General features: G+C 48.0%; 2 protein-coding genes across 2 annotated transcripts in view; both read left to right on the plus strand.

Moving 5' to 3' along the window:
- PPP1R16B (protein phosphatase 1 regulatory subunit 16B) overlaps positions 1 to 24,294 on the plus strand; it is a 101,479-nt gene extending 77,185 nt beyond the window's left edge. The window contains exons 3-11 of the mRNA XM_075901331.2: positions 3,343 to 3,413; positions 5,755 to 5,900; positions 9,736 to 9,839; positions 10,760 to 10,884; positions 12,304 to 12,429; positions 13,412 to 13,487; positions 15,501 to 15,630; positions 16,634 to 16,802; positions 17,511 to 24,294. Of these exons, the coding sequence (XP_075757446.1) occupies positions 3,343 to 3,413; positions 5,755 to 5,900; positions 9,736 to 9,839; positions 10,760 to 10,884; positions 12,304 to 12,429; positions 13,412 to 13,487; positions 15,501 to 15,630; positions 16,634 to 16,802; positions 17,511 to 18,032 (1,469 nt within the window). The 3' untranslated portion in view covers positions 18,033 to 24,294. The remainder of the gene's footprint in view (positions 1 to 3,342; positions 3,414 to 5,754; positions 5,901 to 9,735; positions 9,840 to 10,759; positions 10,885 to 12,303; positions 12,430 to 13,411; positions 13,488 to 15,500; positions 15,631 to 16,633; positions 16,803 to 17,510) is intronic.
- A 631-nt stretch (positions 24,295 to 24,925) lies between these two features.
- The window catches only part of LOC102445795 (scaffolding CK1 anchoring protein D-like), a 29,571-nt gene continuing 27,032 nt past the window's right edge, over positions 24,926 to 27,464 (plus strand). The window contains exon 1 of the mRNA XM_075901336.2: positions 24,926 to 25,787. Within this exon, the coding sequence (XP_075757451.2) occupies positions 25,338 to 25,787 (450 nt within the window). The 5' untranslated portion in view covers positions 24,926 to 25,337. The remainder of the gene's footprint in view (positions 25,788 to 27,464) is intronic.

Below are 27,464 nucleotides of genomic sequence, written 5' to 3' on the forward strand. Positions count from 1 at the left end.
TGATGCACAAGCCAGTGCAGTGAGCATGAGTAATACCTTGGTGAGTCTGCAGAAAGGAGAAGATAATGTCTTGTAGTAAAGGCCAAGTCAGGAAGCTGCATCTCAGCTTCATGTCAGTTCATTGCTAACAGTCCTTACCTCTTTCAGTGCCCTACAAACTTTGCCCACCCAAGCAGAGTATGTGGACTCATCTGTATATGCCCTGGTGTTCCTCTACAGCTGACCGAGCTGGGATCAGTGCCCCTGCTCCACCCACATGGATGGACAGCACTTGTAAGGTTAATCCGCCAGCATTTACTTGCCCAAATCACTGTAAGCAGGGAAAACATGATTATAGAGTCACATGACACTAGTACACAATGGCTCTGAAATGAGCCAGATTGAATTAAGCCTCCTAATAGTATCACATCCAAAGTAAATAACAAAAAACCAGAGCCACCAGTGAGTGACATGTCTATCAGTCAGATCCTATTAGCAGTGCAGGAAGATGGGGTTAGCCAGTAATAGACGCTTCACAGCCATTAAATCAGATGTACTGGCAGGGGTACAGATGCTTTCAGAACTGGGAAGTGTGCGAGTAGTGTGGAGTGTCTGTGCTGAGCATAAAGTGTGAGCTACCTAGTTGGGCCCTTGAACCTGATGTGTGTTTAGTTCCCAGGAATAAATATATGACAGGTGTGCTCTGTTTCTGCTTCAAAATAGTTAATAGATAAGGTGCAAGTTGATGGAGCCCAAGAATATATAATGTGGTTTCTGGATTCTGTAGGACCAAGAAAACGTGCTGAACTCAGCTTTCTCTGTGCAGCTCCCACCATCAAGCTGTCAACAGGATCAGGACCGCCAAAGAAAATTGCAAATGTTAGTTAATTCTCCAACAGCTCTGTGATTCCAGAACGAATGTCACTCGTCTCGCTGATGGGGGAAACTGAGGCTCAAAAGGGTTAAGCGATTTAGCCAGTATCAGTGAGTGGCAAAATCGGGACTAGAACAGTACCCAAGAGATTGGTCTGACCACCTGACTTTATCTCCCTTCATCCCAGTGAGACCTGCTTGTGTGACTTGAGAGCTGTACGTGTCCGTAGCAAACTGGACCAGCAAGAAAATATCACATTGACTTTAAATAGAAGGAGGAATCAGCAAAGCTCTAGGCTGTATCTCAACACCAGGCTGTCACGCTGGATCAGTTACATCATGAAATTGGTACTGGAAGAGAGGGCAGCCTAGTGCCTGGAACCCGAGAATGAGAATGAACTCTGGTGCTCTAGTCTCCTGATGCCGTCTTCCTCTGGGTCTGGGGCAGAGCACTGAAATGCCTCATCTCAAAACAGCGCAGTACAGAAAGAGCTGAGCTGACGAGCAGTGGGGACCGTTACCCCATTTTACAGTTCGGGGAACTGACTTGGAGAGATGAAGGACCTTGCAGAAATACTAGACCACAAAAGCAACCAGCTGGGGCTTCTGACTGTCTTGGTTCAGATTCGTAGTGCAGAGAAAACTGAGTCACGTAACTGGGACATGGTGGAGGCCAAGGCAGGTCAGTGAATATCCCTGCAGTCCTGTCTGATCTACAGACTGGCCATGTTGTGATCATCTCCGCTAACCTGAAGGCATTAGTAGGGGCCTGAACCTCTTAGGCATATTTCCTAAACTGAGGGTAAGGATCTCCCCGCATGCCCTGCCTCTCTGAGCAGTTTCCTACTGGTGCTCTGAACCAAGTGCTAAGCGTTGCTGGTTTCTGAGCAGAGCACAGAAGTCCTCTTGCTTCTGTGTGTACATTGCAGTCTTGCCCCTGCCTTTTTGATAAAGGGGTAGCAGGAAGGAAAGTGATGGGTATAAAACTTGGCACCTTCCTGCTTGTGCTGATGCTCAGGGAATAGCCAGTTGCCGTCTTCTGCCTGAAGGCTGTAAAGATTATTGCGCTCTTAGCCTCAGGAGTGTTCTGTGTCTTACAGCTCTGGTTTCTCTTAATGATTATGTCCCATGCCAATGAACATGATGGGATACAAGTAGCTGGTGTTTCTCTGCCCCTAGGGAGAAAGTGATTATGAACCTGCTAGCTCAGTGACATGTGAGCTAGGAAGAGCATAAGGCTATAGAAACACTGAGGGATCAAAAACCGAAAAGCAGCAAACAAGTGTAGGACATCATAACCACAGTGTAAATGATTGGAAACTTTCCCCATGCTGGTCACTAACTGATATTTGATGAGACCCTTTGGTACTTGTAGCTACTGCTGTTGCCACGTGTGAGGTCCAGGATCAGTTCCAAGATTTTTATTCTTTTAAAATATTAAAAATTTTGTAGCAGCTTTCCTTTAACAAGGAATCTTGCTTAAAAACTAACAATATCTGCAGAAAGAAGCAGAATTTTAACACACTCATCAGTCATCTTCAAGTCCCATGGTGTCCTTCAATCAAACAATGACCCATATGATGTCCTGAAAGCTACATCTGTGTCTTGCAGACCAACCAGGACTTTAGAAAGCAAGGATTGATTCTGAATGCCTTAGCTCTTGTATCCCCAAATCAGTGACTCCCAACAGAGGCCTTACTTTCAGAGGATGGGTGCTTATTCTTGCTAGAAGTTAGGTTCTTTTAGCCTCAAGCTGGGAATTAAAATGATCTTTTGGAAAAGTACCAGTTCTAGTGTACAGTCAGTGCACACAGTGAAATCTGCACTCAGGTATGGTGCAGTGAAATGGAAGGTGAGTTCCAAACTGTTCGGAAGCAGATCTGTGCACTTCACAATTCCTAGTACAATAGAACATCTATTTTATGACCAGTTTGGATCTAGGAATTCATAACATTGAATGTTGCAAAATTACAGTGGGTATGTTGCAGAAGTTGTAGTTTGGTGCTTGCATTGCTGTCTTGTCCTCAAACTGCAGCAGAGAGATTTTTCCGTGCAAAGAAGTCATCAAAATGTGAAGGGACAACACTGACATCACTTTTGTTCTGTGCTTATTTTATTTTTGTCTGGCTGTTGGTATGATTGGTGTTCATGAAACTTGAGGCTCTACTCTAAAGGATAATGCTTCTATTTTAAGTTAGTGAAAAGCTGTGTCTGAGTGGCCTCTACTGGCTAGAATCGGGCAGCATGATGTTATGTACAATATTAACACTCCTTTATTTCACGTGCGAGGGGCCAGGATTCTGCTGTTGCCACAATGCTCCAGGTGGCCAGAGCACAGCACAGTGACAGCTTGGAGTGGTCGGTGGCCGTGGCTCTGGCACAGTCACAATCCTGTGTCTTTGTGGCTGGGCAGTGGTTAGATCTGAGGACAAAGGCCGTGCGCAGGACTGGTAAAATAAAGTTCCTTTCTTCCCATTGTTCTCGTTGCAGTGTGTTACTTACTGAAGAACAATATCAGCCCGGACCTGTGTAATGAAGATGGACTCACTGCACTGCATCAGGTGAGGCTGTGACCTACCCTCGCCATCCTAGGCTGCTTGTTCACGGTGCACCTGTGTGTGTGCAGGGCCATCTGGGAGCACACCTCACAGGCAAGGCAGGGTTCCTTCTCCACAGGGATTTAATTAGCTTTTCCGTAAAACACCTCAAATCTTCAGGTGGCAGTAGCCTGTCCTTTGAAGCTAAGCTGAGCTCGGAGTCCTCTTCTGCCACTCAACTTCCTTCTGTGAGAGGGGAGCCCAGGACCAAAACGCAGCACCCATCCAGCTCCCCATGAGACCAGGCTCTCGGCTCTTCAAGGCAAGGTGCCTCGACTGTCCCAGCAGGCTGAGCTGCTCCCTGGTTTTGAAATGGGCGTGGTTCAGTCAGTGCAGTCGCTGGTTAGGTCACTCGTTGCAGCCCTCTTGTGGGGAGACTCCTAGGCTGCTTCAAGGCAGCATGATGCTCCCTGAGGTACCCAGCATTGTGAGGCACCTTGCCCTTGTCTGTATCTGTCAGGGTCAGCTCCCTGACGTCATTGGTCCCCTGGCAGCACAAGCTCCCGCCTCTCAGCCCACATGGGCTCTGCCGTCCCTCTGCAGGTAAGCAACAGATGCTCTTTGCACACCCCTAGGCTCGGCCAGACACTTCTCCTCCAGACTAGGGATGTGAACGGGTAACCGTTACCCTTACCGAGTGATGCTTATCAGGTACCCGTTAACCGGTTCCCTGGGGAGCAGCCCCCGCACCCACAACCTGTGGCAAGCAGAAGGCTACTTGAGCCCCATGCGGCTGGTGGCTGGGGCTGGGAGCCGGTGACAGGTCTAACCCATGTGGGGCTAGGATGGGAGCCACATGGGCAAGGGGGCTGGAGCAGTGAGGAATTGATTAACCAGGATTTTACATCCTTGCTCCAGACTATCAAAGAATTACCAGGTCCACTGTCTCTACAAGGAACAGTACAGCTCAGTTTGAGTTCTCCTTAGATCACAATGTCACTTAATACACAGCACTTAGACATTTTGTATAGAGGAAATAAAGTTTGTTTCACAGAGTAGTGATTTGTGCCATAGCAAACAAATATTGGGCACACGGGGTTACATATAAAACAAAATCATCACGTACTCTAGAGCCTGATGCCAATAACCAGATGTCCTCTTGTCTAATAAGGTACTGCTTACCCCGAAGGCCTTCCCACCTTGTTTTTCAGTCAAATGATTGTGACCCTTTTTGCCTGAGGTCAAACCCACCGGCAGCTTGCCTTCCCAGTGAGGGATATCGGGGAGTTCATCTGTGTCCCAGATATACTTCCAAAACTTCATTGTCTTTAATCCTAAACAGGATTAACCCCTGCTGCTTATGTTTTTTCCTGTGACCCCTGCAACCTAGCGATTAGCATTCTGTTCAGATTGTCGGTGGGTGTTTATTATGAACCACACAATACTCAGTTGGCACATCCCCAGCCAGAGAGAAAAGCGGGGATCACCTTTTTGTGACTTGCCAAGTTCTCACCCCAGGAAACACCGTTTTTAGTAGACATATGCATGCTGCCACATAGCTCGCAATGATTGTGCTGATCAGCACGACACAGGCTTTCATTAGAGGGGCAGCAGCCCCCAGGCCCAGGGGATCCCCGTGCCCTCTGCCAGCTGGCACGATGAGGCCCCTGGGTCTCAAGCACTTAGAGTAATTTTCCCAGTATCCACACAAGGGACTACACTGAACTAAACTACAATTTGTTAAGCCAAACCAATTGTAGTTCCCTCCCCCACTAATAAGTCCCAGTCACAAGAGAAGTCAGACTGCTCCTGGGCTCTCAGGAGTTGCAGTGATTGAAGTGCCAGCCGGCTGCTTCCTGCCACCCCTTGGAGGTTGGGGGGGCAGTGGATAGCAGTAGGGCAGTTGAGTTTCTGCTGAAGCCAGCTGAGCTCAGCCTCTCTGGTCTGCTCTGAATGCTCCCATTGATTTTTATGGCTGGAGCAACGGTTGGTGTACAGATGACTTCCTCTCTTGGGGATGGAGGAATGTTTGCTGCACGAGAAGCTTTTTCTCCGCAGGGCCATTGTTCTGTAGACAAAGGGGAACATTTTGACACTGGTGGTTTCATTACTTTTCAGTGCCAGCAACCAAAATCATGCCAGGAAAACCCTGCCAAGCCCGAAAAAGGAACAGTTATTGGTAGGGTACTTTTTGGGGTTAAGGCAAGAACCATGGCAGTCATTGAATCCTGGATGAAATACTGCACCAGGTGTGGTTACTGTGCCTTTAAGAATTGGTGTTTTTACAGAGGAATCAGCTTGTGGTCTTGTGATCACTTATAAGCTCAGAGTAAAAATTAACCCCTTTGTTTCTGTCCCTCACCAGTGCTGCATAGACAACTTTGAAGAGATAGTCAAGCTTCTCCTCAGCCACGGGGCGAATGTCAATGCAAAGGACAATGAGCTGTGGACTCCGTTGCATGCAGCAGCCACCTGTGGTCACATCAACCTGGTGAAGATCCTCATTCAGCAGTAGGTGGCCCCTGCTTCCTTCTTGTGTGTCTCTCGGTGGGGCTGAATCTGCACGGTCCTGGTTGCTTCCTGTGAGATACTAAGTGCTCTCAGCTTCCATGGTTGTTGCTAAGATTGGAGAACGCTTAGGCCTTGTCCACTTACTGGCACCGTCGATCTACTTCAGCTATGCAAATAGCGTAGCTTAAGTCGACATACTCACCATGGTGTCTTGCGTGCGATAAGATTGGTGGGGGCTGCTCTCCCATCCATGCCGGCTACTTGTCTTGGTGGAATACCAGCATCCAGCGGAGCACACTCGGAGATTGATGTATCGCGTCTAAGCAGACGTGATAAATCGACAGCTGGTGGATCAGTTGGTGCAGTGTCAATCCACTGCGCCGTGTAGATGAGGCCTAAGTACCTTGTAGGATCAGGCCAGAAGTGCTTGTTGCCCAGGTCAAGGTTGCACGCCGAGGGCTTGGTGTTAGAAATGGTGCCTAGGTTGGAAGAGTGGGGATAGAACAGGAGAAGACAGTAAAATAGGGGACAACTAAGATCTTTGCTTTGAAGGAGGCAGGTGCCTGTCTGGTTAAAGTCTCTGGATTTGGATTTCAATGTGCAGTGTGCTGGCTGGTTATGTGTAGTTCACCTCTTCTCTATGGTCCCAGGCTTCTCACTCTAGGTGGGCAAGGAGCAAAGGTGCAGTAAGAGGACTAGCCAGGAAAGACAAAGGGTGAAACTCATCTCTGCACAGTGTCCCCACAGTTGTGCCAGTCCCTCATCCAAGGCCATTGACACAGGAAATACGAGGGGTTCACATAGCACAAGTGCTATAGAGACCCAAGCTGCACCACACAGGGCACCAATATTTGGGCCTCCCTTTACTCTCTTCCCCCTCCCAAGCACTTGGGTGAAGGCTCTAGGGTTTAAGCCTTTCATGCTCTCTGCACTCAGGTGATCAGGAGGCCTAGTGTTGTGGTACAACTTAGGGGTAATCACACTAAACTGTACTTATCTGAGGGGGGTTCAGTTACCAGACAGTTTTGTCCACAGGTGCTGCCTGTAGCATGAATAGCTTGCACCTTCTGTACTGGGGGCCATTCGTCACCTTGGCTGGAGGTCAAGCAGGCTGAGAAGAAGCCCTGTAGGCTTAACATGCTACTCTTCCCAAGCAGTGTCTGCCTCTCTTTCTGTGTGCCATAGACTATTGCACTGCTAGGTGGGAGACTTGAGTTCCAGTTATGGCCTCTGTTTCTTAGGCAATGGATTCTGCCTAGAAGGAAGATAATGAAGCAATGCTTTCTGTCTCTGAACAAACCCATCCATTGCTGGGAGCTTCCTGCTATTTCTTTAGCCTATAATTAGGCTGGAAAGGTTAGAATGACTGACACCCACCCACTGATGTTTGGAGCAGCTGTGTGTAGCCTCAAGGTTTGGACAAACCCAGGGATTTAATCGGCAGGAACCTGAAAATGTTGGGGAAGGAGGATAAAAATGGAGTACAGAAATAAATGGAACCTGGGAATGTATATTGCATCCTGGCTGGGCCCTGGAACATCCCTTCTTTGGTTATAGGAAAGCATATAGCAGGAGAGATAACAAGCCAGCTGGGAGCATCTGTTCTGGCCCATCCCAGTCAGGTGAGTGCAGACTCTCTGTTCACCTAGACACTTGCAAACCAACACTATAGTAACATTGTCCTACGGTCCATGTTTAAAAGCTGAGCTGCCAATTGCTTTCTAAAGCTGAGGGCTGACAGGTTTTCTGTAGTACCCGGCACAGCGTGGAATTATTGTGCTCAGAGCCTTCTGCAACAGGTCTCCCATTCAAAGGGCTTGCTTACACATTGCATCCCAGGGCTTTGGTGCCTGAACAGAGAACCCACAGAGACCTCCAAAGCTGGCAGCTACTTAAGGATGTCAGGCCACATGCTTTGTTAGTTGCTTAAATTGTCTTCAATACATTGCAAGTGTCTGTTACATTGTAATATGCTCTGCTGATATGAAAGAAAAATGAACAAGCATATAAATGCTGGTGGATGCTGTCTGCCTTTCTTCCAAAGTTTCAGAGGGGTCTGTAACTTGAAAAACAGCGAGTAGTCCTGTGGCATCTTAGAGACTTAACAAATATATACAAGATCGTGAGCTTTCGTGATTCTCATCTGATGAAGTGAGTTTAACCCACACAAGTTCATGATTCTATATCAAGGGTGAGCAAAAGGGCCTCTGCGGGCGGATCCGGCCCTCCAAGCGGGTTGATCCGGCCAAGAGCACGTAGCACTTTGAAGTGCTGTGCACTCCTCACAGGGCGGGGGGAGGCTTTGCACATTCCCCCGCCCCCAGGCCAGTCAGAGCTTGGGGTGGGGGAGTGCATGAAGCTTCCTGCGCCCTGCTCCCACCCTGCAAGGAGCGTGCAGCACTTTGAAGTGCCGCACAGTCCTCGCAGGGAGGGGGGAGGAAACTTTGCATGCTCTTCCTGCCCCCAGGCCAATCAGGACTTGGGGGTAGGGGAGAGTGTGAAGTCTCCTCCTGCCCTGCCAGGAGTGCTCAGCACTTCAAAGTCCTACGTGCGCCTGGCAGGGCGGAGGAAACTTCGTGTGCTTCCCCTCATTGGCCTGCGGTGGGAGAGTGTGTGAAGCCTCTACCTGCTCTGCCAGGGGCATTGGTGCTTAGTGGGAAAAGGGGGGGGGGCAAAGGGCTCCCCCACCCCAGACCAATCATGGTCTGTGGGTAGGGAAACCCGGAAGCGTCCTGGCTCTGCCCCTTCCATTTTAGGCCCCTCCCCTTCTGGGGCAGCGCGGGGCCAATTAAAACATTTTTTAAGTGGCCCCCGGCCCAAAATTATTGCCCACCCCCTCCTATATACATATTTTCGTTAGTCTCTAAGTTGCCACTCATTTTTCTTCCAAAGCTGTAACCACCAAAGCAGATCAAGTTGTAGCTATGTTTATAATATAAAATACACAACCAATTTGCATAGTTTGAATACTGATAGGAATTATCCTGTTGGATCAGAGTAGTGGTCCATTTCCTTAGGTTCATTTTTGAGGGGTAACGTTAGTTGAAACCAAGGGGTTTGATTCGAACGAACGTGTCCCGGAGCGCACTTCCTGGTTCGAATCAGCTGGCGAGCGGAATAGCGCGCAGGCGAGATTATGCTAATGAAGCGCGGGATATTTAAATCCCCACTTCATTAGCAATTTCGGTCAGCTACATTTGCATCCCTGGTTCGAACTAGGGAGCAAGTGTAGACGTGCCCATAGGGAAAAATCTGCCCAGAGAGGAATGTATTAGTTTATTCCCTGCCTACATTGCCATTAACCTTCTGGGGACACAGAACTTTTTAGTGAGGACCTGCCAGCCAAGTGTCCGCTGATTAGGGATTTGCTAATGGCTTGGTACTGTGTTCCAGAATGTCTCAGTGGCTCATCATGCAATGTTGCTTCTGGCACCAGTGGGTCATTGGCTTGTTCTTCCTTGAAGTGCAGGAGGGAGGCATGTAAGCATAGAAGGAGAGGCTGCTGGGCCCATACACAGCCCAGATCCATTACCCCCAACTCCCATGGTGGAGGCTCAGTGTGCTGGGAATATACCAGATTTGGGGCATTTACCTCCCTATGTCAAACTTCATAAGTTCCATGGATACTGCCATGTGTATCTTTGTGTCTGTCCAATCCTGAAGGAATTTGAAGTCCACATACGAGACATTATCATTAGAATCCCAGCTTGGTCTTCAGAGGACTCATCCAGCTGCCGTTTACTGTTGGACATTCTCTGTTCTAGAGCAGCATCGGAGGTTCCCTTTCTCTTTGTATATTTGTGCCTTTTCTTCACAATGGTCTTTCTCTTTGCAGTGGGGCAGACCTGCTGGCAGTAAATGCAGATGGAAACATGCCATATGATCTCTGTGAAGATGAGCCGACCCTTGATGTCATTGAGACCTGCATGGCTTACCAGGGTAAGAAAGGATGGGAAGACTCAAGGTACAGTAGAAGAGTGTTTAAAAAAAAAAAAAAAGTATTGAATCATGGTTTTGTGTTCCTCTATCAGAAAGAGGCAACAAGGGATGGGGGAAGTGGAGGGGGTTCTTCAAAGTGTCAACGCCGTGTGGAGCCTGGGTCCAACTCCCAGGGTCCACACGGTGCTGCTGCTTTGAAATGCCTCGTGCAGCCTGGGGCCAGTTGGGAGCCCAGGCTGCATGCAGCATCGTCCAAGCGGCAACACTGCGTGGAGCCCGGGGTCAGCAGGAGAGTCCCCAGCTGACCCTGGGCTCCATGTGGTGCTGCTGCTTTGAAACACTGTGGGGAGCATGGGGTCAGCAGGGGACTGCTCTACTAGCCCTGTGCTGCCTGCAAAGCTTTCGCTTCTAAGGTGAAGATGCCCTACTGACTAATAGAATAGTCAATGCAAATTACATCGACTATTCGATTAGTCAGTTACCCGAAATTTAACATCCCTATTGAGGATTGAACTAAAGTACCTATGGAGATTGTGGAATCTCCATCGATGGAGGTTTTAAAGAACAGGTTAGACCAGGATAGGCAATAAGATGGCAGCACTTCACCAGGATGATCCCCTGGCAGGCTGCTGCTGCTTTGTTTACGTGCGCCTCTTCAGGTACAGGCGTTTGCAACTTCTGTTGGTCGCAGATCACTCTTCTGGTCAAAGGGAGCTGTGTGAAGTGGCCTGGACCAGGACGTTGCTTCCCGCAGCTGTTGCTGTGTTTTGGGAGTTCCACCTGGATGTAGCGTGCCATGTGTTGTGTCCGATGTTCAGCGTACTGTTACAGTCGGACAAGGAATTCTGACACAACTATGGCTGCTATTTATTGGGTTAGGATTGGAAAAGAATATTTCCCTTTCTCCCTCTTAACTACAGGCATCACACAGGAAAAAATCAATGAGATGCGGGCTGCCCCGGAGCAGGCCATGATCTCTGATATCCGAGCTATGATTGCAGCAGGACGAGATCTGAACGGGACAGATGTTCAAGGTGCTACATTGGTGAGCAGAATTGCCACAGTATCCACCCGAGTCTCTTCTGACAGCCTATGTGAATTCCAGGAGGCTGTCAATGGTGTGTGTCCTTTGTTCATCTGCAAGGACAAGTCCTGTCCAGTGTGAGCAGATAGAAGGCGAGTGGTTTCAATTTTAGGCTATCCCCTTTGAGCAACACACTGTGTCCACGAGTAAAGACGTCACAATTCAGGACCTGATCTTGCTCCCCCTTGAATCAAGGGCCAACAACATAGGAATTGCTGTATCAGATCAGAGGCCTGTCTAGTTCAGTATTCTGTCTCTGCTAGGTGGAAGTCCTGTCCACTCCAATGGGAACATGAATTTGGGAAGTCTTTGGGCAGATTTAGTCATCCTGTCAGTCCTAATCCTGTTAGCATCTGATCTGACTAATTGAAATGAGAATAAAAAGCCTCATTGACTTCAGTGGGATCAGACCTACCTGCGGGATCTGACCCCATATCTTTTTGGTTGCCCCAAAGGAGTTTTGTCACTTACACTTTCCCCAAAAGCTGGACTGCTCTAGCAATACTCTTTCTTAACTGCAGTGTGTTGTAGCCCATGTGGCCGTGACCGTGGTAATGTTACATGTGAGTTCAGAGATATCTGAGATGGCAGGGCCGTCCTTGCACTTTATGGGTCCTATGCAAATGACCCCTCTCCCCCTGCAGCTTTTGCTGGGGTTCAGGACTTCCCTTCCCTCCACCCCTGCACCTGCACACCAAGAAGTCTCTCCAGAAGACAGCTGGTATAATTTCATTTCTGCGATGTAATCCACATTCCTTCCCCATTGTGGACTGTGCACAAAGGAGGAGAAGTTCTCTTTTCCCATACACCGCTTGAAATAGAATGACCTCCTCTTAGGTGGAGGGTTGCTGCTGACCTCCATACAGTAAACTGCATAAGAGAGCATGGAGCAGGAAGAGGGTATGTTTGGATCAAGAATACAGCAGCAGACGGACAGTACTAAGAAAATCTCCCAAAGAGACCTAACCGTTCTCACAGAGTAGAAAAGATCCTGTGATTGAGGTTGCATCTGGAGAACACTCAGATGCAGTTTGTGCTCTCAGCACCAGATGTGAGAGACCAAAATCTGAAATGCAGAGTCCCTGATTTGCAAGCACTCAGGATTTCGATGTCATTGTGAGTGCAAGTAACAGCATGTGCAAACCTGTGGCTGCAGAAATGCAAGCCGGGCTATGGCCAGGCTGAAAATGTAGCCCTAGAGATCCATTCCCTAGCATCTCGGCATCTTGTCATTCACTTCAATGGGAGCTGAATCCAGTGCTGCTGTTTTCTCTTGGTCTAAACTCAGACACTGCAGTGGCATCACCTGGGTTACTTGGTGAAGAAGGAAGTTCATGAGCCTTAGGCAGCAATTCATACTCTCTGTTCCTGGTCTCTTAGCTGCACATAGCTGGGGCTAATGGCTACCTGCATGCAGCTGAGATGCTTCTAGACCATGGAGCACGGCTTGACATCCAGGACTGGGATGGCTGGGAACCTCTTCATGCTGCTGCTTTCTGGGGACAGGTAAACTTTTTTGTTGCAAGTCTACTTTGTGTGGCTGGTTCGCATCAGTGGGAGCCTGGGGCAACATTTCAAGGTGGACTACAAGTGTCCTGGCCAGAGACTGCATACTCCCTTTATACCAACCCAGGTGTTCTAGTGGGACAAGGAGAGGAAGTGTATTATGTGACACGACTAGTTCGAACAAATGCCAGTAAAGCCTTAGTAACCCCCACCAGTGCATCGTCCAGAATTTTGCATATGGCCTGGCTTGGAAAACTACTCTTTAGGATGGTTTTTGAATGCTGTGAAAAATGTCATTGAGGCTGTTTCTTGTGTCCCTCCACCTGTAAAGCTGGGGGCCTACTCACCAATTATACAGAGCTCAGAAAGCCTTAAAGACCTAAACCAGCCTTTTTAGACATCCATGTTACAGCTTTAGAGTCCCAACGGTAGAAATGAGTGCAGGAGCCGGGAATCTCACTTTCCCAGTGTTGGAGGGTTGCAATGTGATCTCAGCCTATGCATGTACAGAGAAGAAATTGATTTGCTCCTGGTATTTTTTTCCTCCATCTCCTACGTTTCTGGACACTGTCTGCTAGTACCATTCCTTGGTGTATATGTGCTGGAGTTCATTGCAGATGGACACAGTGCCATCCTGGCATTAGATATAGAGTGGATTTACTTCAATTGTGGTACCCCTCGGCCATGGGTTGGACTTACTGGATGTAGGTGGTATTTAAGCTGAGAGCCCCACTAAGATCCTGGTGATTCTAAGTGAGCAGCTGTCCCTGGACGAGCTGATGGGAAATTGCCCATTGGTTGAATTGGTAGGAGCTGTGCCTAGTATCTTGCCTGGACATCACTCATACCGCCACTAGTGCAGTCGGGGATTCTTGTGTCCATGAATCATGCACCCTTCTGCTCCATAGCTTGCTTTTGACCCTTGCAGCTACTGATCACCCAAACCAGGGCTGTGAATATGACTTTCTTTCCCTTGCTGCAGATGCAGATGGCAGAGTTGCTGGTGTCCCATGGGGCCAGCCTGAGTGCCAGGACGGCCTTTGATGAGATGCCAATAGGTGAGTTCTGATTCTCTCCCTTGTCAGGGTATTTTGGATCTTGGCTAAATCCCTGGATTTTCTCTAAAGAGCTAAGAAAGGAACCGTGGTGCCTCGGAGCCTGCTGGAGGGGTGATATTTTTAAAAGCACTAAAAGCTGATTTTTTTCAATTGACTTAAAAGTATAAATTCCATTGAAACTCAATGGAACTTCAGCATGTAAGTGCCTCAATCACTGCAGTGCTTTTGAAAACATTATTTCTGCTCCTGAAGATCTTGCCCACGTGGCCTCCCCATATTCAGGCCTGCCTGCTGCAGAATTGAACGTTTTGCTGCTTTTTGTTCCCTTGCATTGTTACCCGCACACAATTTTCTGTCATTCACATACTCTAGGGGCACCCCCCCGTACCTGTTTCCAGGGCTCAGGTGTAACCTCAATATTGGCACCTCCTCTTCTCTGCTCCTAGGGCTCAGATGTAACCTTTTCACTCTCTGGGTTTGTGAGGTCTTTGACCAGTGACATTTGACCTTTGGTAGTAATGTCCCACTTTACCTCTGTTCAGTAACAATCACCATAAACCGGAATGGCCACGCTAAGCACACAGTGCTCATCACTCCCAATAAAACTGATGAACTTTTCGTGATGGCCGGTCAGGATCAGGTCCATCTAGGGGATACCTGTTTCTGCACCAAGTCAGTGGCACAGGGTTGAGGGCTGGCAGCTCTGATCTTGGAGCTGTGTCCTGGAGTTGGTTCCCAAAGCACTTCCTTTTGGGTCCCAGTTTATATAGTGAAACCTGAGTTGTGCTTAGCTATGCTTTAACCAGTTATTTTACTAACATTTTACTAACCAATCCTAGCATATTGTTACATAATTCCCTAACCAATTATATCCCACTTCCTTAATTGATTTACACCTTCTGTCAGTTATAATCAGACAGGAACAAAAAACCAGGCAGAAGTCATACAACAGGGAAATGGGATCCATAAGGATAGAACAATGAAGAAATGAGGATTTCACAACCCCAGCTCTTGATAAGTAGTTTCTTGTCCGAGAGAATGCGTTCAAACTGAGTTTACTTTAACCATCTTAAGATCTGTTTCTTTGGTGATATTGGTTCTCATTAGGACCGATCTCCTTTACAGCCTGATATTATGCTATTTTAATGCAATTTAGATAGAATGAAGATGTGAATTCCTGCTTTTCACATAGGCCATGTCCAGACTCAGGGGTTCTTTCGAAAAAAGTAGCCTTTTTTCGAAAGAACTTCCCCTGCGTCCAGACTCAAGCCGCGTTCTTTCGGAATTATTTCGAAAGAACGCGGCTTTTCTTTCGATGGCAGTAAACCTCAATTTACGAGGAAGAACGCCTTCTTTCGAAAGTTCCTCTTTCGAAAGAAGGCGTTCTTCAATGTAAAGAGGCCGTCTTCGAAAGAGAGCATCCAGACTCGCTGGGTGCTCTCTTTCGAAAAAGCGGATTTCTCTTTCGAAAGATCCGCCTGCAGTCTAGACGCGATCTTTCGAAAGAGGCTCTTTCGAAAGATGCTTTCGAAAGAGCCTCTTTGAAAGAAGCCTGCAGTCTAGACATAGCCATAATGGGCTGCTGCTCTTTCAATCTGACTGCAGACAAAGGATGTAGGCTTCCAGTATGGCTACAGGTAGAAAAAAGGACGTATCCTTATACTCACAACACTCATGCCAGGCCCTTATGCAGGAATTTCTGTAGGGGGTGCTTTTTTTTGGTAAATGTGGACTGCAAGGGTGTGAATGCGCCTCCCATGGTTGCCCAAGTAAGCGGGGAGATCAGCCTCAACCTTCCCCTGGCCAGCCAGAGCGTGCTTAATTGAGGGACCATGAGGATGCTTTTGCACCCTTTGCGCTCACCCTGTCTTGCGTACAGGCCTGTACTTTGTGCAGCCCGAAGAACATGGGTTTTATTATCCTGGTTTTCTGTGGCCCGATTCTAAACCTTGTTCTGTTCAGCTGAGTGTGTCACATTAGCTCATGGCTTGGTTTGGTTTGTGTGCTCCTTAGATTTGTGTGAAGAAGAGGAGTTCAAAGTGTTACTGCTGGAGCTGAAACATAAGCACGATGTGATCATGAAATCTCAGATGAGGCACAAGTCCTCCCTCAGCCGGAGGACCTCCAGCACGGGAAGCCGAGGGTGAGTGCGAAGCTGATATTCCCACAGATCATGCCACATGCTAAAGTGAAGAGCACCTTTGCTGTACCAAACCTGAAAGCAGAATACCCAATATTCAGTGTAATCCGATCCAAAGATAGCTGTTGTGAAGGTCAGTGGACTCTCTAAGAGGCTGAAACTGGGCTGGCTGTCCAGTGACCTTGTTTTGGGATATCGAGCTGCTTCTGGAAAAGTACTCTCCATGGCGCAGTGCAGCAGGTGCTGCTGGAAAACAGCAGATAACAGGGGAGATTCCCACCTCATAAATTATTGGTATTTGTGCCATCTTGTAATGCTTTCAAAAGATCTTCTCATGCATGGCAGCTTTAATGACTGGAGATGGGGAAAGTGGACGAATAGCTGTGGGCAACAAAGACAAACCCATGCTTCACTTCTGCAAGTTGTGACTGAACACACGCTCTACTTAGAATGTTTATTTTCTCTGTGAATGTAGAATAGTAGTTTTTAAGCTCTGGCCCATAGAATCCCACTGGACCAGTCCACAGGTCCTTTCCTAGAACAAAACAAAGCACCCCAAGGGAGGCTGGGTGGAAAGCTGTCCACTAGCAGAGCTGTATGTGAGATCTTGTCTTGTGAGCCCAAAGCTTCCCTTTCCCTTTCTTCCCTGTAATGTGGGAGTAGGGACCTTTTTACTGCCCATGGCTGCTCAGCGGCTTAACTCATGTTCGTAACATTCTCCTAGACCAGAAGGGAAACTAAGCAGGTGCACACTGGTGTGCAGTTCCCGCAATAGCTGGCTGAGCTGCAGCAAAAGCCAGCAGGGAGCTATTGAAAGAGCTGGCAGGGACCTGGGTTGCAATAGGACAGTACCTGTAAGAAACGTTAAGTTAATTTCTCCACTGTCCTAGACACTGAAGGAAGATGTTATAAAGTGCAAAGAGAATGTGAAAGAGTTATCATGGGAAGAGGAGCTCCCTCATTGCCCATCTTGCTAAAGTCTCTGCTCCCTGCTTCTCTCCTTCAGAAAGGTGGTAAGGCGGGCGAGTCTTTCAGATCGAACCAACCTTTACAGGAAGGAGTATGAGAAGGAGGCCTTTGTCTGGCAGCAATTGGGAGCAGCAGAAGAACAGAGAAACTCAGGCTATGCTGGAGAAATCAGAGAGGCTCGATCCGACCAAGAGAACACAGATCCAGTAAGAAACCAAACTGGCATTCTAGTTTCCTGTCAAAATTCATAAAGAGTCTCCAGCCAGAGTTGTGAAGGGGCATGTTGGTTATGGGCACTTGGACACTCTGGTGATGGGTGCTGAGTGTGACTCTAGGTTATGGTAATGGCAATATTAAGGTCATACATTTCAACACAGGGCCAGATTCTAGTCCCAGCTTTGCTGATGTATACCAGGACTACTGTCCTGGAAGGGAAAGGGATGATGTAGGATTTACAACAAAATAAATGAGGCCAGAATCTGGCCGCAGAAGTCAAGCAATTGCAAAAGCTCCTATAACACTGTGTTATCGTGTACATTCAGTACACAAGTAATCAAAGATACGTAGATGTAAGGGAGGTGGGCTAATTTTTCTAGAATAACTTGATCTCATGCTCTCTGGTTGTCCGTATATAATTAAGCTACTATCCTATTGTAGTAACACAAGATTTTTGCGTTTAATTGCCTTGTTTTTAAAAAAAAGACGACAAATGTGGAACTGTCTTTCTGTGTTAACATTTAACTGTTCCAGACAGACTTTAAAGTTCACACGTTAATGAAAAAATAGGGCCAAGAGATAGTTAATTTCACCCCTTTACTGCTACTGTTTGGCTGCGGGAATGGGTTAAAAGGAAGCCATAAAAGGCACGAATCCTACAATGGGAGCTGCTTCTCGTTAATGTTTTCTCATTACAGAATTCAGTGCTGGAGAATTCTATGCTCCTTTCTGAGCTAGCTACCAAAAGCATCCAGAGTGACTCTGAACCCTCCCTCCAGAATGGACTCAGGGCAACGGCCAGCACTTACCACTACTCAGTTTCCAACGGGGACGTCTGGAAAATGCACACAGCTCCAGACTATAGTGCAAGCCAGGCACTTCCCTACAGCAGCCCCAGCAGCCCTGACTCTCAGCAAATCTGGGGTGGCTACAAGGAGCGCAGCCATCAAACTCTTTCTGAACTGAAGCGGCAGCGGGCTGCAGCTAAACTGCTCAACCACCCCTTCATCAGCACCCACTTTGGCACCAATACGGGTGGGGCAATTGAGAATGGGGGTGAGGGCACGGAGCACCTGATTGATTCCAGGACTTCTCCTTACAGCTCCAATGGGAATTCAGTTTATTACACAGCGTCCAGTGGTGATCCCCCTCTCCTGAAATTCAAAGCTCCCATGGAGGAAATGGAAGAGAAAGTGCACGGGTGCTGCAGGATTTCCTAACGTCATCGATAGCTCACTGCAGAGGAGATCAAAAGTGGATGGCCAGATTGGCTTTATTACTGAGGACGGGCTGTTTCCATCCCCACATGGAGAGACCTCCGTTGAGTTACAGAGGACTTAATGGTGCCAGTCGTTCATCTTTGAATAGTACCTTAGCCTGACAGTAACCCGCTGCAGTCAAAGGAGTAAGGCTGGAAGCGTGTGGCCCACAGGGAAGAAATGAACTACACGTTGTGAAAGGTACATTGGGGGCTCCCCGCTCTAAAGCATGAAGGGTCTTTGAAAGGCAAAACCATCTGACATGGAGTCCTCCGTTTCTGGTGGGAGCCCCCAAGCTTGTGGAATGTGACCCGCTGGGCCTGCCTCTCCCTCGTGGATGTGACAGGTGTACCCCCTGAGTGTGTGTGGTTAGCTCCCTGCATTTGTGCAAACAGCCCAGGGATTGCAAGAGCAGACTTGGAGTCTTTGGTGTGTTTCATTTGCTTTGCATGAAGGTGAAGCTGAGCATTTCACCAGTGCTTGTACTTGGGGAAGTTGTGTGATGCCTGCGTTATGGCAGCCCCTGTCAAATGCTGCAGGCCAGTGTGTGGCCCGCTCGAATTGCAATCCAGGGCTGTGCGGTACCATCAGGTTTGAGAGATGGAAATCCAGTAGAAGAAACGTCTGCAATAAAATGCTGAGTGAAAGGTTCAGCAATGGGCTAGAAACAAATTACTTGTATTACTGAGACCCTTAGGTTAGTGAAATCCATTCACTTTTAACAATGTCACCTTCCCTATTGGTGCTGCTGCTTTACTCTCGATGCTTCACTTGGCTTAAAAACTAGAATGGTTCTGTTGCTTTCTGTGTCTCCTGCACTAGCTGAGGGCTTTTGGATTTCCAGAACCTCAGAGCTCTCCTTAAATTAGGCAAGAAGGGCAAAGAAATACCTGCTTCGCTAAAAATGGCATAGAAAAATCTCCTGTCTCACTAGGTTTCATCATTTTTGTATGTGAATAGTTACCTTGTATGAGAGAGAAAATAGCTTATTTCAGTAAGCAAAAGCCATCCCCCAGCAGCATGTAGTAGTGACTTTGGGAGTAGTCTAGTGAAGCTCTGATGGACAGGAAGCCAACAACAGTGTTTTGGGGTAGCATGTGTTAAATGTGTGCCAGGTTGCATTTGAGGAATCTGTGGCTTGTTATAACACGGGGTGTGTGATTGGCTGGCCAATTCCTGCAATTGTTCCTAAGGGAGCAGAGCCCTCACCTGAATAGTGGGAGCAGGAAAACAGTACTTGTCAGGGGCGTGTCAGCTCTAGAGAAATGAACATGATTCCAGGATAAACCGGCAAAATATTCAAAAATGTTTTCAGTTGCATCTACAACATATTTGTCTGCACAAAGGGCCATTGCACACAGCCTCCATCTTTGAATGCTTGTCTCGTAGGTGAAGCTTAGGCCCCAAATTTTAAAAAAGGCAGGATTGTTTGGGTATCTGATGCCACCTTGAACCATTACTGGATAGAATCACTGTATCTACACTGCAGCTAAGGATCTGCCCTAGACCATGCAGCTTCCATCCATCATCTTCTTTCTGGCTGCTAAAGTATTCTGTTCTGGCATAAAGATGAAGCAGGATGTTAGTGCAGCCATCTCACAACCAGAAGCACTGTTCATCTCTACAGGGGAGCCTAGCAGTGTGTTAGTGAGACATGTGGTGTGATACTGGATGGAGGCGGGGGAGCATTTTGACAGTGGTGGGTGGGTACCACAGTTGCACTATGCTTATATGGGGAGAGAGGAAGCAAGAGCCAAAGGCAGAGATGCTCCATGAGGTACAAGCAGCATATGGGGCTCTCTTGGGGTCTCTCACACTCCTGGCTTTGTTTACCTTAGAGTAGAATTTGAGGTAGCACGTTTTTTAATGGAGCCTATGTCAGCAGTGCCATATCCTGTGGCACAGAGATTTGGGGCCATCTCGCCCTCTGCTGGAGAAGACAGGACATTGTACAATTCAGCGTTTGCCTTCCAAGCAGTGATGAGCATGTTACCCCAAGAAAGGTGCCAGGCTGTATCTGCAGGTCTTGGCACTTCTTCTCAGGCTGACGGTTTAGTCTTCTGGGCTCTGAGAGTCCACCTATCCTCCTGTTCGATTTTCTCCCTAAATGAAGAGAATTTTGGGATAGGGAATAGAAAGTCAGGTCAGATTTCTAAAAGCACGTTACAGTGAAGGCACTTTTTCCTAATGTATTTAATAACATACCCAGCCACTCCTCTCCATTACTCCAGGGATCTTGCCTGACACTCCAATTCATTTCCAAGGGGCCTCCCTGCAATTTCTGTTCTATTTCTTGGTGCCCTGGCTGCCTTGAATGTCTGTTGCTGCATTGATTGAACTTGAATGGTGTTTCCTTTCCCCCAGCTCTTGTATGTTCTTTTCCCATTCAACCAGGTCTTGGGAGTAGGCCATTACTCCCCTTGACCCCGCTCGAATGAGAATTGCTGGAGCAGAATTAGCTGGCACTGCTACACATCAGTTATGGCCTGTGCCAAACTCTGAACAGTTGTTAGCTGCCTTCCCAGTGAGAGATATCAGGCCATGTCTGGTTTCTTCTCACTCTTACCAGCTGTAAATCAGAAACAACTCCACTGAAGTCAGATTATACCGGTGAAAGGAGTGCCAGGCTTTACATCTCCGTGACAGTGGTTGTTACACGAAAGCAGTATTAATCCAGTAATTTAGATAAATAGCACTGTCACCTTGGTTTAATGTGAAATTCCAGGATTTCATCATTCCAGCTAATGCTGTGATGTCTCCTAAGCAACAGTGACTTTTCTGTCAGGGGAGGAGAAGAAGTACGAGGTGCTCTAAATTGCACAAATATTCCCTTAATTGGGCTACTGTGACATTGGAATCGTAACATTGGCCTTAGAGCTGCTTAATGTGGCTCTTCTAGCTCTGGGGCTGCAGATATTATCTTGGTGATAACTTTCTCATTAGCTGTCTGATGGGGGTCTCATGTAGTGTCTTTTATCTCCACTCAGATGGGAGAAGAGCCCAAAATTAATGGATGTTCCAGGGGCTGCACCATGACAGTAATAACCTTTATTGCATGGAGCAATTTGTGAATGGGACAGTCAATCTAAGTTCCTTTCCATGGCTACTTAAGGATGTGAATCAATTTGAAGCTTGGGATAAGTTTTCATAGAAGGGTGTAAGGGAGTTGCTGGCTCGAAGACCTCAATGGCCATGGGACACCAGCATACATGGGCAGGGCATAGACAACTTAAACTTGTGTGCGAAGTGGGACTAGTAAGTACTGAATGGATAACTGAGCACAAAATGGGGATTTAATCCATCTGCAGGTATTTATTTGGTAGATGCAAATGCAGGTTTTCATGGGTAGAACTGATGCACTGGCACTTCTGAAGACATATTGCCAATCCAGCAGGATGCTTCCTTTATTCTGTGGTGTACAATAGTAGATACTCAACTATTTTGCTCGAGTTTTTAGTGCCACTAAAAAGCTGTTGAGAATAGAAACAGTGTGAGGATTTGCATGTCTAGCATTTAGGTTAACAGAAAAAAATCTTTTAGCACTCTGTTCGTGGCCACACCATTCGAGCTCTGTTCCCCTATAAGCCTACACAACTGTTTGGCTCAGCCTCTTTGGTGTACAGTCTTCTCCTTCATACATATTCCCTTGTAGGCAAAGGCAGCCTGCCTCTGTTAAAATCTGAGTGACAGCAGGGAAGCAGATCAGACTCCATCTTTCTTAGACATAAGCCCAGAGTATAAATTTCAATTCTGCCCTTCCCCAAACTTCTGAGGAGGTTGAAGCCAGTGACCACCGCCAGAGCACTGTGTGGGCACAGCGTAACTGCATGCAAACCTTCATCATGCATTAGGCTCTAGTGCTGCTAGTAAGCTAATAGTGAGCTGGAGAGAGCTCCAGTTGCCATGGTGAAGGACCACCTTCAGATGCATAATAGTGCCTGGGAGCAGTCTTTGCCTGTTCTTGATGCAGCCAAGCAACACTCCTAGCAATAGACCATTAACAGTTAGAGATGGGCTTGAACTATGCAGTTTGGATCTCACTTCCAACCTTTCCTGTTGGAATTTGTTGTCCCAACCAAGCTCCTAGAGCTTGGCCTTGATCTGAATTTCCTCCAAAGGTTTGGGTCTAGTTTTCTAGCTTGGGCCCTGATGTGTTACACAGGGCAGAGAATCCCATGTTAGGGAAGGAAGGGATGATCACAGGGAGAGTTCTGGTAAATAGCAATAATGAGACAGGACAATACCCAGTGGGGTTGACGAATTTTTTTTAATGCAAACAGACTTTTCACTGACAAGTTTGCAGTAGAAGTAAGCACTTACTATCTCAATTGCATACGCCTTATTCTTAGCACACTTCAGCTTGATGTTGGGCATCTATTCCCCCAGCGCTCTGCGTTGGAAAAACTATCAGTCATCTACTGAAATCAGACTAGCCCATGTAGGGAAGCACTAGAACTATTCTTGAGCAGATCTCAGTGGCTTAATTGGTGTCAGGCTACATTATGGGGTTCTCCCTTGTCTCTGGGTACATGTAGATACTACCATGCTGGCTAAAAATAGCTTAAGTGCACCTGGCTACGAGAATGCAACTACTCTGTACAATTGGCTCAATTGTTTTGACAAAATGGCTTTTCAGAAGAAAATCTCTTTTTTTCTTCTTCTTGGGCTTCATCGACTTCCTATGAAAATTGTTCAATTTGAGTTGCAGATTTTGCTTCTTTTGTTCCTGCATCTCTGCTTTTCCAGTGAGAAGAAATAGAGCCCCCCCCCCCCCCCACACACACACACTTGTATTTGAATTGAAATAAAACAAATTTTCAGCAGTTCTGTGATACCTGGAATAAACGTTCTAGTTTTGTTAATTTGGGACCATGATCAAACCTTAGATGTACAGCACCAGGAGAGGTTGGTTTTGGTTCACTGGTATAGAGAGGGGAATATGGAAGGTTATATTTAGGTCTGGCATACATCTGAGTTTCATCTCTGGTTCCTGTCTGCTAGCAGTGACTTGATTCCAACACTGAGTCTGCTGCCAACTTTAAAAGCTTTATTTTTCTTCAGCTCTGGGGCAAGCAGTATGAGCTCTAAAATGTTCTTCCTGAAGTATTGTCTTGCTAATAACTGGCTGATTTGTAAATGAAAATTTCTGTAAGGCAAAAACACCGGGTTAGCTTTAGTTTGCTCAGATCATATGAGTGCAAAATGAAATCCAAGTCCTTTGTGTGTGAACAGAAATTGGCACATCACATTTGTTCCTCAAAGTATTACAGTGTTGTACAGTAAGTGCCCAAACACAATTATAGTACCACAAGATGTACTCCATTACTACAAGACACTGTAATTTTTCTAATGCTGTAGAATGGGATTTGGAGTTACTGAAGTTTCCAGGCTTGATCCTGCTGTCTTCACACAGGTAAAGCTGCTAATATAGTTGCCTACACAGGAAGAACATGATTGGATTCTTTGCAGGTGCATCTGCTACTGCAAACTTGGAGCTTACTATTCTCCACGGTTCTGGTTCTATTGGTGATAGCAATGGTGGACGAACTAGCAAAAAGAAGTCAGGCATTTTCACTATGTGGTGTTCAGTTCCTTGCCTAACCTGTGTAAACTACCACTCCCACCTGCACCAGTGAAGACGTTTTCAAACAGCCAGTGCAGATGCACCTCTAATTGGACCGTATCTGACTTCCCAGAACCTAAATGGCAATTTTTTCAGTTTTTCCAGGAGAAAGAAGCAGTAAACTAACTTCGTTGGGTTCTGTAGGCCTTGTACAGCTAGGTTCGGCTGCTGCATATCTAGGACATGTCAAAAGGCTGCCCAGTCCTCTGCAATAATTCATGACTCCATTGAGCTGTAGTAAATGATATATAAATAAAACTTGACAAAATGTATTTTATGTGAAAAATAATATAAGAGAACTGTATATTGTATTTGCAGCTTTTGTGTATAAAATGGCATTTTGGCAATCAGAGTAATATATTTAAAACTTTTTAAAAAGATATTTGATATTGTATGGAATTAACTTCATATTGCTACTATAAGAATGAAAAGATGGTTTCTTAACATGTTGAAGCAACAGATTAAATCTGAGTGTATATAAATCTCATGCCAACAAGATACGTATGACAGTATTAGCATCTGACTTCTAAGTGTCTTTAATAGAATGACTGAACTTTTTTATTTAAAAATATATTAAATTTCTTTTGATAATACCAGGAACTGCAGATGGGGGTCTTCATTTACTGTTTTAATGTGTTTGAAATCTACAGCATTATTGTTAGTATAACAGTATACCACCATTATTTGGACTGTGCGCCTAAATGTGTGACCTCTTATGATGCAACCATGAACTTTGCCAAAATAAGCTGGCTAAAAGAGCTAGGCTGGTGGATGAAATGTAGTAAGCATAGATCAACCTGTGATCAAGTGAGCTTTTTAGGATAATGGGAAGAGGTCCAGTGTCCTTAACTGTCAGTTTCAAAGTTGTATGGCACTTTGAGCTCAGGGTGGACTCCTCACTAATGGTAATCCTGTACATGTACAGACTTACTCGGCAACCCCCTAAAGCTGTTTAAAACAGCTTGCCATAGGAGCAAGGACTTTTCGTACCTCCTCAAATACCCAGGAACAATCACCCTTTTCTTCTAGCAGTTATATTTGATGCTTTTGTCATTTAATTGAAGCTCAGTGCTTAATTTATGCCAGCGGTCTGAGTCCTAGCAGGTCCCTACGTAGGAATTTGTGGGGATGTGTGCTTTTTTGATAAATGCACCTTCATGATCTTCCATGGAAGTAGGGAAATCAAGCCCCGCCTTGCCCTGGCCGCCAGAGCATGCTTCCTTGGAGGACTAGGGGGAGTGCTTTTGCAGCTCCTGCGTACGGGCCTGCCCAGCACCTCTGCGCCTGGCAGCTCCGGGCTGGCGCAGGCCCTGGGCAATTGACTGAAGAAGTTGCACTCTGGTGCAGAAGCGGAGCGGCGGACAGGGCCAGGGGCGGAGGGAAACCGGGCCAGGCAGCCCGCACTGGGCTGAGCTCGCGGCGGGGTCGGGCCCGGGAGCACGCGGGGCAGTAGAATCCGGCGCAGAGGGGTGGCCCGGCCCGGCACATTCAAACGCGGCCGGCCAACCAGGGCGGGAAGGCGGGGCCGCGCCCCCCAATCCGCGGCTGCCCGGCTGGGTTCAAACCGCCTATAAAAGGCTCCGGCGCGGCAGCCGCGCGGTTTTGCCCCTGTCGGTCCCGCTCCCTCCCGGGCCGCGGCTCCCATGGCGAACCAGTCCCAGTGCCTGGAGGACGCGCCCGGCCGCTGGCCCCGCGGGGAGCCGAGCTCGCCCGAGCTCTACAGCGAGGCGCAGCGGCTGGCGCTGGAGGAGCTGGTGGCCGGCGGCCGCGCCGCGTTCCGGGCTTGCCTGCGCCGGGAGAAGGTGCCCGGCTTCCTCTCGGAGCCCGAGATCCAGGCCATCCTCCAGGCGGCCGCGCCGCCGGCCGGGGCCGAGGACGGGGCGGGCGAGCCCTCGCTGGACGGCTCCTCGCTCACCTACTTCCCCGAGCGCTCGGACGTGGAGCCGCCCTCGCTGGAGCTGGGCTGGCCGCTCTTCCCCAGCGGCTCGTACCGCGGCCTCACCCGCGCGGAGGCGCTTTTCCAGCCCGGCTTCGGGGAGACCGTCTACAGCTGCAAGGAGGCGGTGCGCAGGCAGATCCGCTCGGCCCGCGAGGTGAGCGCCCGCCCGGCCCCTGCGCCGCCTCGGGTCCTGGGCAGCCCGGCCCGGAGGGGGGCGCTACCCTCTGGCTTGTAGCTTCCAGCGCTCCAAGGGGTCCGCGTTTGGGTCAGTGGGTCCCTCGCTGTGCAACCCTTTCCAGCACCAACACCACGGGAGGTGGGCGCAGGGTAGAGTTTAACCCGCCCCTGCTGCTGTGCCCTGCAGTGTGAGCAACCTCCTAGCCCCGGCTCAGCTCCCCTAGTGCTGCCCCTGCTCCAGTGCCTGGCAAATGCTTTTCACTACCAGCAGCTCAGCCTCATTAGCTCCCCAGATACATGAGAGAGTCTGGCTGGGACTGAATACATCCCTGTACTCGGCAGTCATCTGTGCAAACTGCGTCTCATTTGAAAACCCTTAATTTGCCGTAGGGATGTAAACGTGTGGTCGGCTATGGATTGATGGATAAAGCTGGGTTTATCGGTTAATCTTCTAGGCCACATGCTCCCCCATCCCCTGCTACCTCTATGGGAGGCGGGGAGCAGGGGAGGCTGCCGCAGAGCAGCCTCTGCCCTTTGGGAAGTGTGGACGTGGCAGACTGGCTGCAGCCATTCCGTGGCTGCCTCTGTATCAGAAACAGCAGCATGGGGTGGCAAGGCGGCCAGTAGGCAGGGGAAGCTGGATTTTAAACTGGCCCTCCTCATGGACAGACTCCCAGTGGCTGCTGCCCCCACTCCTGGGGACTATCATATAGTCTGTAACTGTAAAGATTTCATGTGGTTACCTGATATCTAACATTCCTAATTTGCTGTTGGTCCCTGTTCATGCTACTACCATGTGGCCACACGTTCTATGTGAAGTTAAGATCCCCTTGATGGTGTTAACTGTGCCCTGCCCAGTCAGGCAGAAATCAGGTCCCTCAAACAAGAGGAGGAATGTGTGTTACCTTAGGACTTGTCTGTGCTGCTACTTTCCTGTGCTGTAACTTTCTCAGTCTAGGGTGTGGAATCTGCCCCTCCCTCCAGCTCAGGAAGTTCAAGTGCCCATGTACTGGGCTCCTAGCACTGTTAAACTACTTCCTCTTGGAGGTGGCTTACCTAGAGTCCTGGGAGAGCTCTCCCAGCTCATGTACCTTGCTGCATGGAAGTGCTGCTGTCCATGGCTGTGCTTTAAACTTCCAAGTGTAGACAAAGCCTCAGTTTACCTTTAAGCAGTAAACACAACCATCATGCAGTGAAGAGGAAAACAAAGGAAGCTTACATAGGTGGAAAACAGCAGGACATACTCTATAGAGATGTAAAAATAGTACCTAATCAAAATTCCATCAGTTATGTGGTTAATGCTTTACCTGGGGATGTAGGGGTAGGAGGGCTGCAAGGCCCCAAGGGCTCTGCTCCTGGCCTCCCAGAGTCCCAGCCGCCAGCTCTACACTGCAGGCTCTGCTGCTGGCATGGTCCCAGAACACACAAGGTCCTGGCTGCCAACCTGTGTCTTAGGACCCTAGCAGAGTTAACCATTAACAGGGACCAATAAGCATCAGCTTATTGGTTAAGTTAAACTCCTGTATTACTAATCTCCTACCACATAGGATCTCTGAGTCTCAGCTGGAAATGTTTTTCAAGGAGGGGAGTGAAACTTCAAAAAGGGGAAACAAAGGCCCCAAGTCTGTGCACTTCCATCTTGCCCATTGCATTC

The sequence above is a fragment of the Pelodiscus sinensis genome, chromosome 17 (genome assembly GCF_052426305.1).
Source record: "Pelodiscus sinensis isolate ZL-2025 chromosome 17, ASM5242630v1, whole genome shotgun sequence".
Classification (NCBI taxonomy): Eukaryota; Metazoa; Chordata; order Testudines; family Trionychidae; genus Pelodiscus; species Pelodiscus sinensis.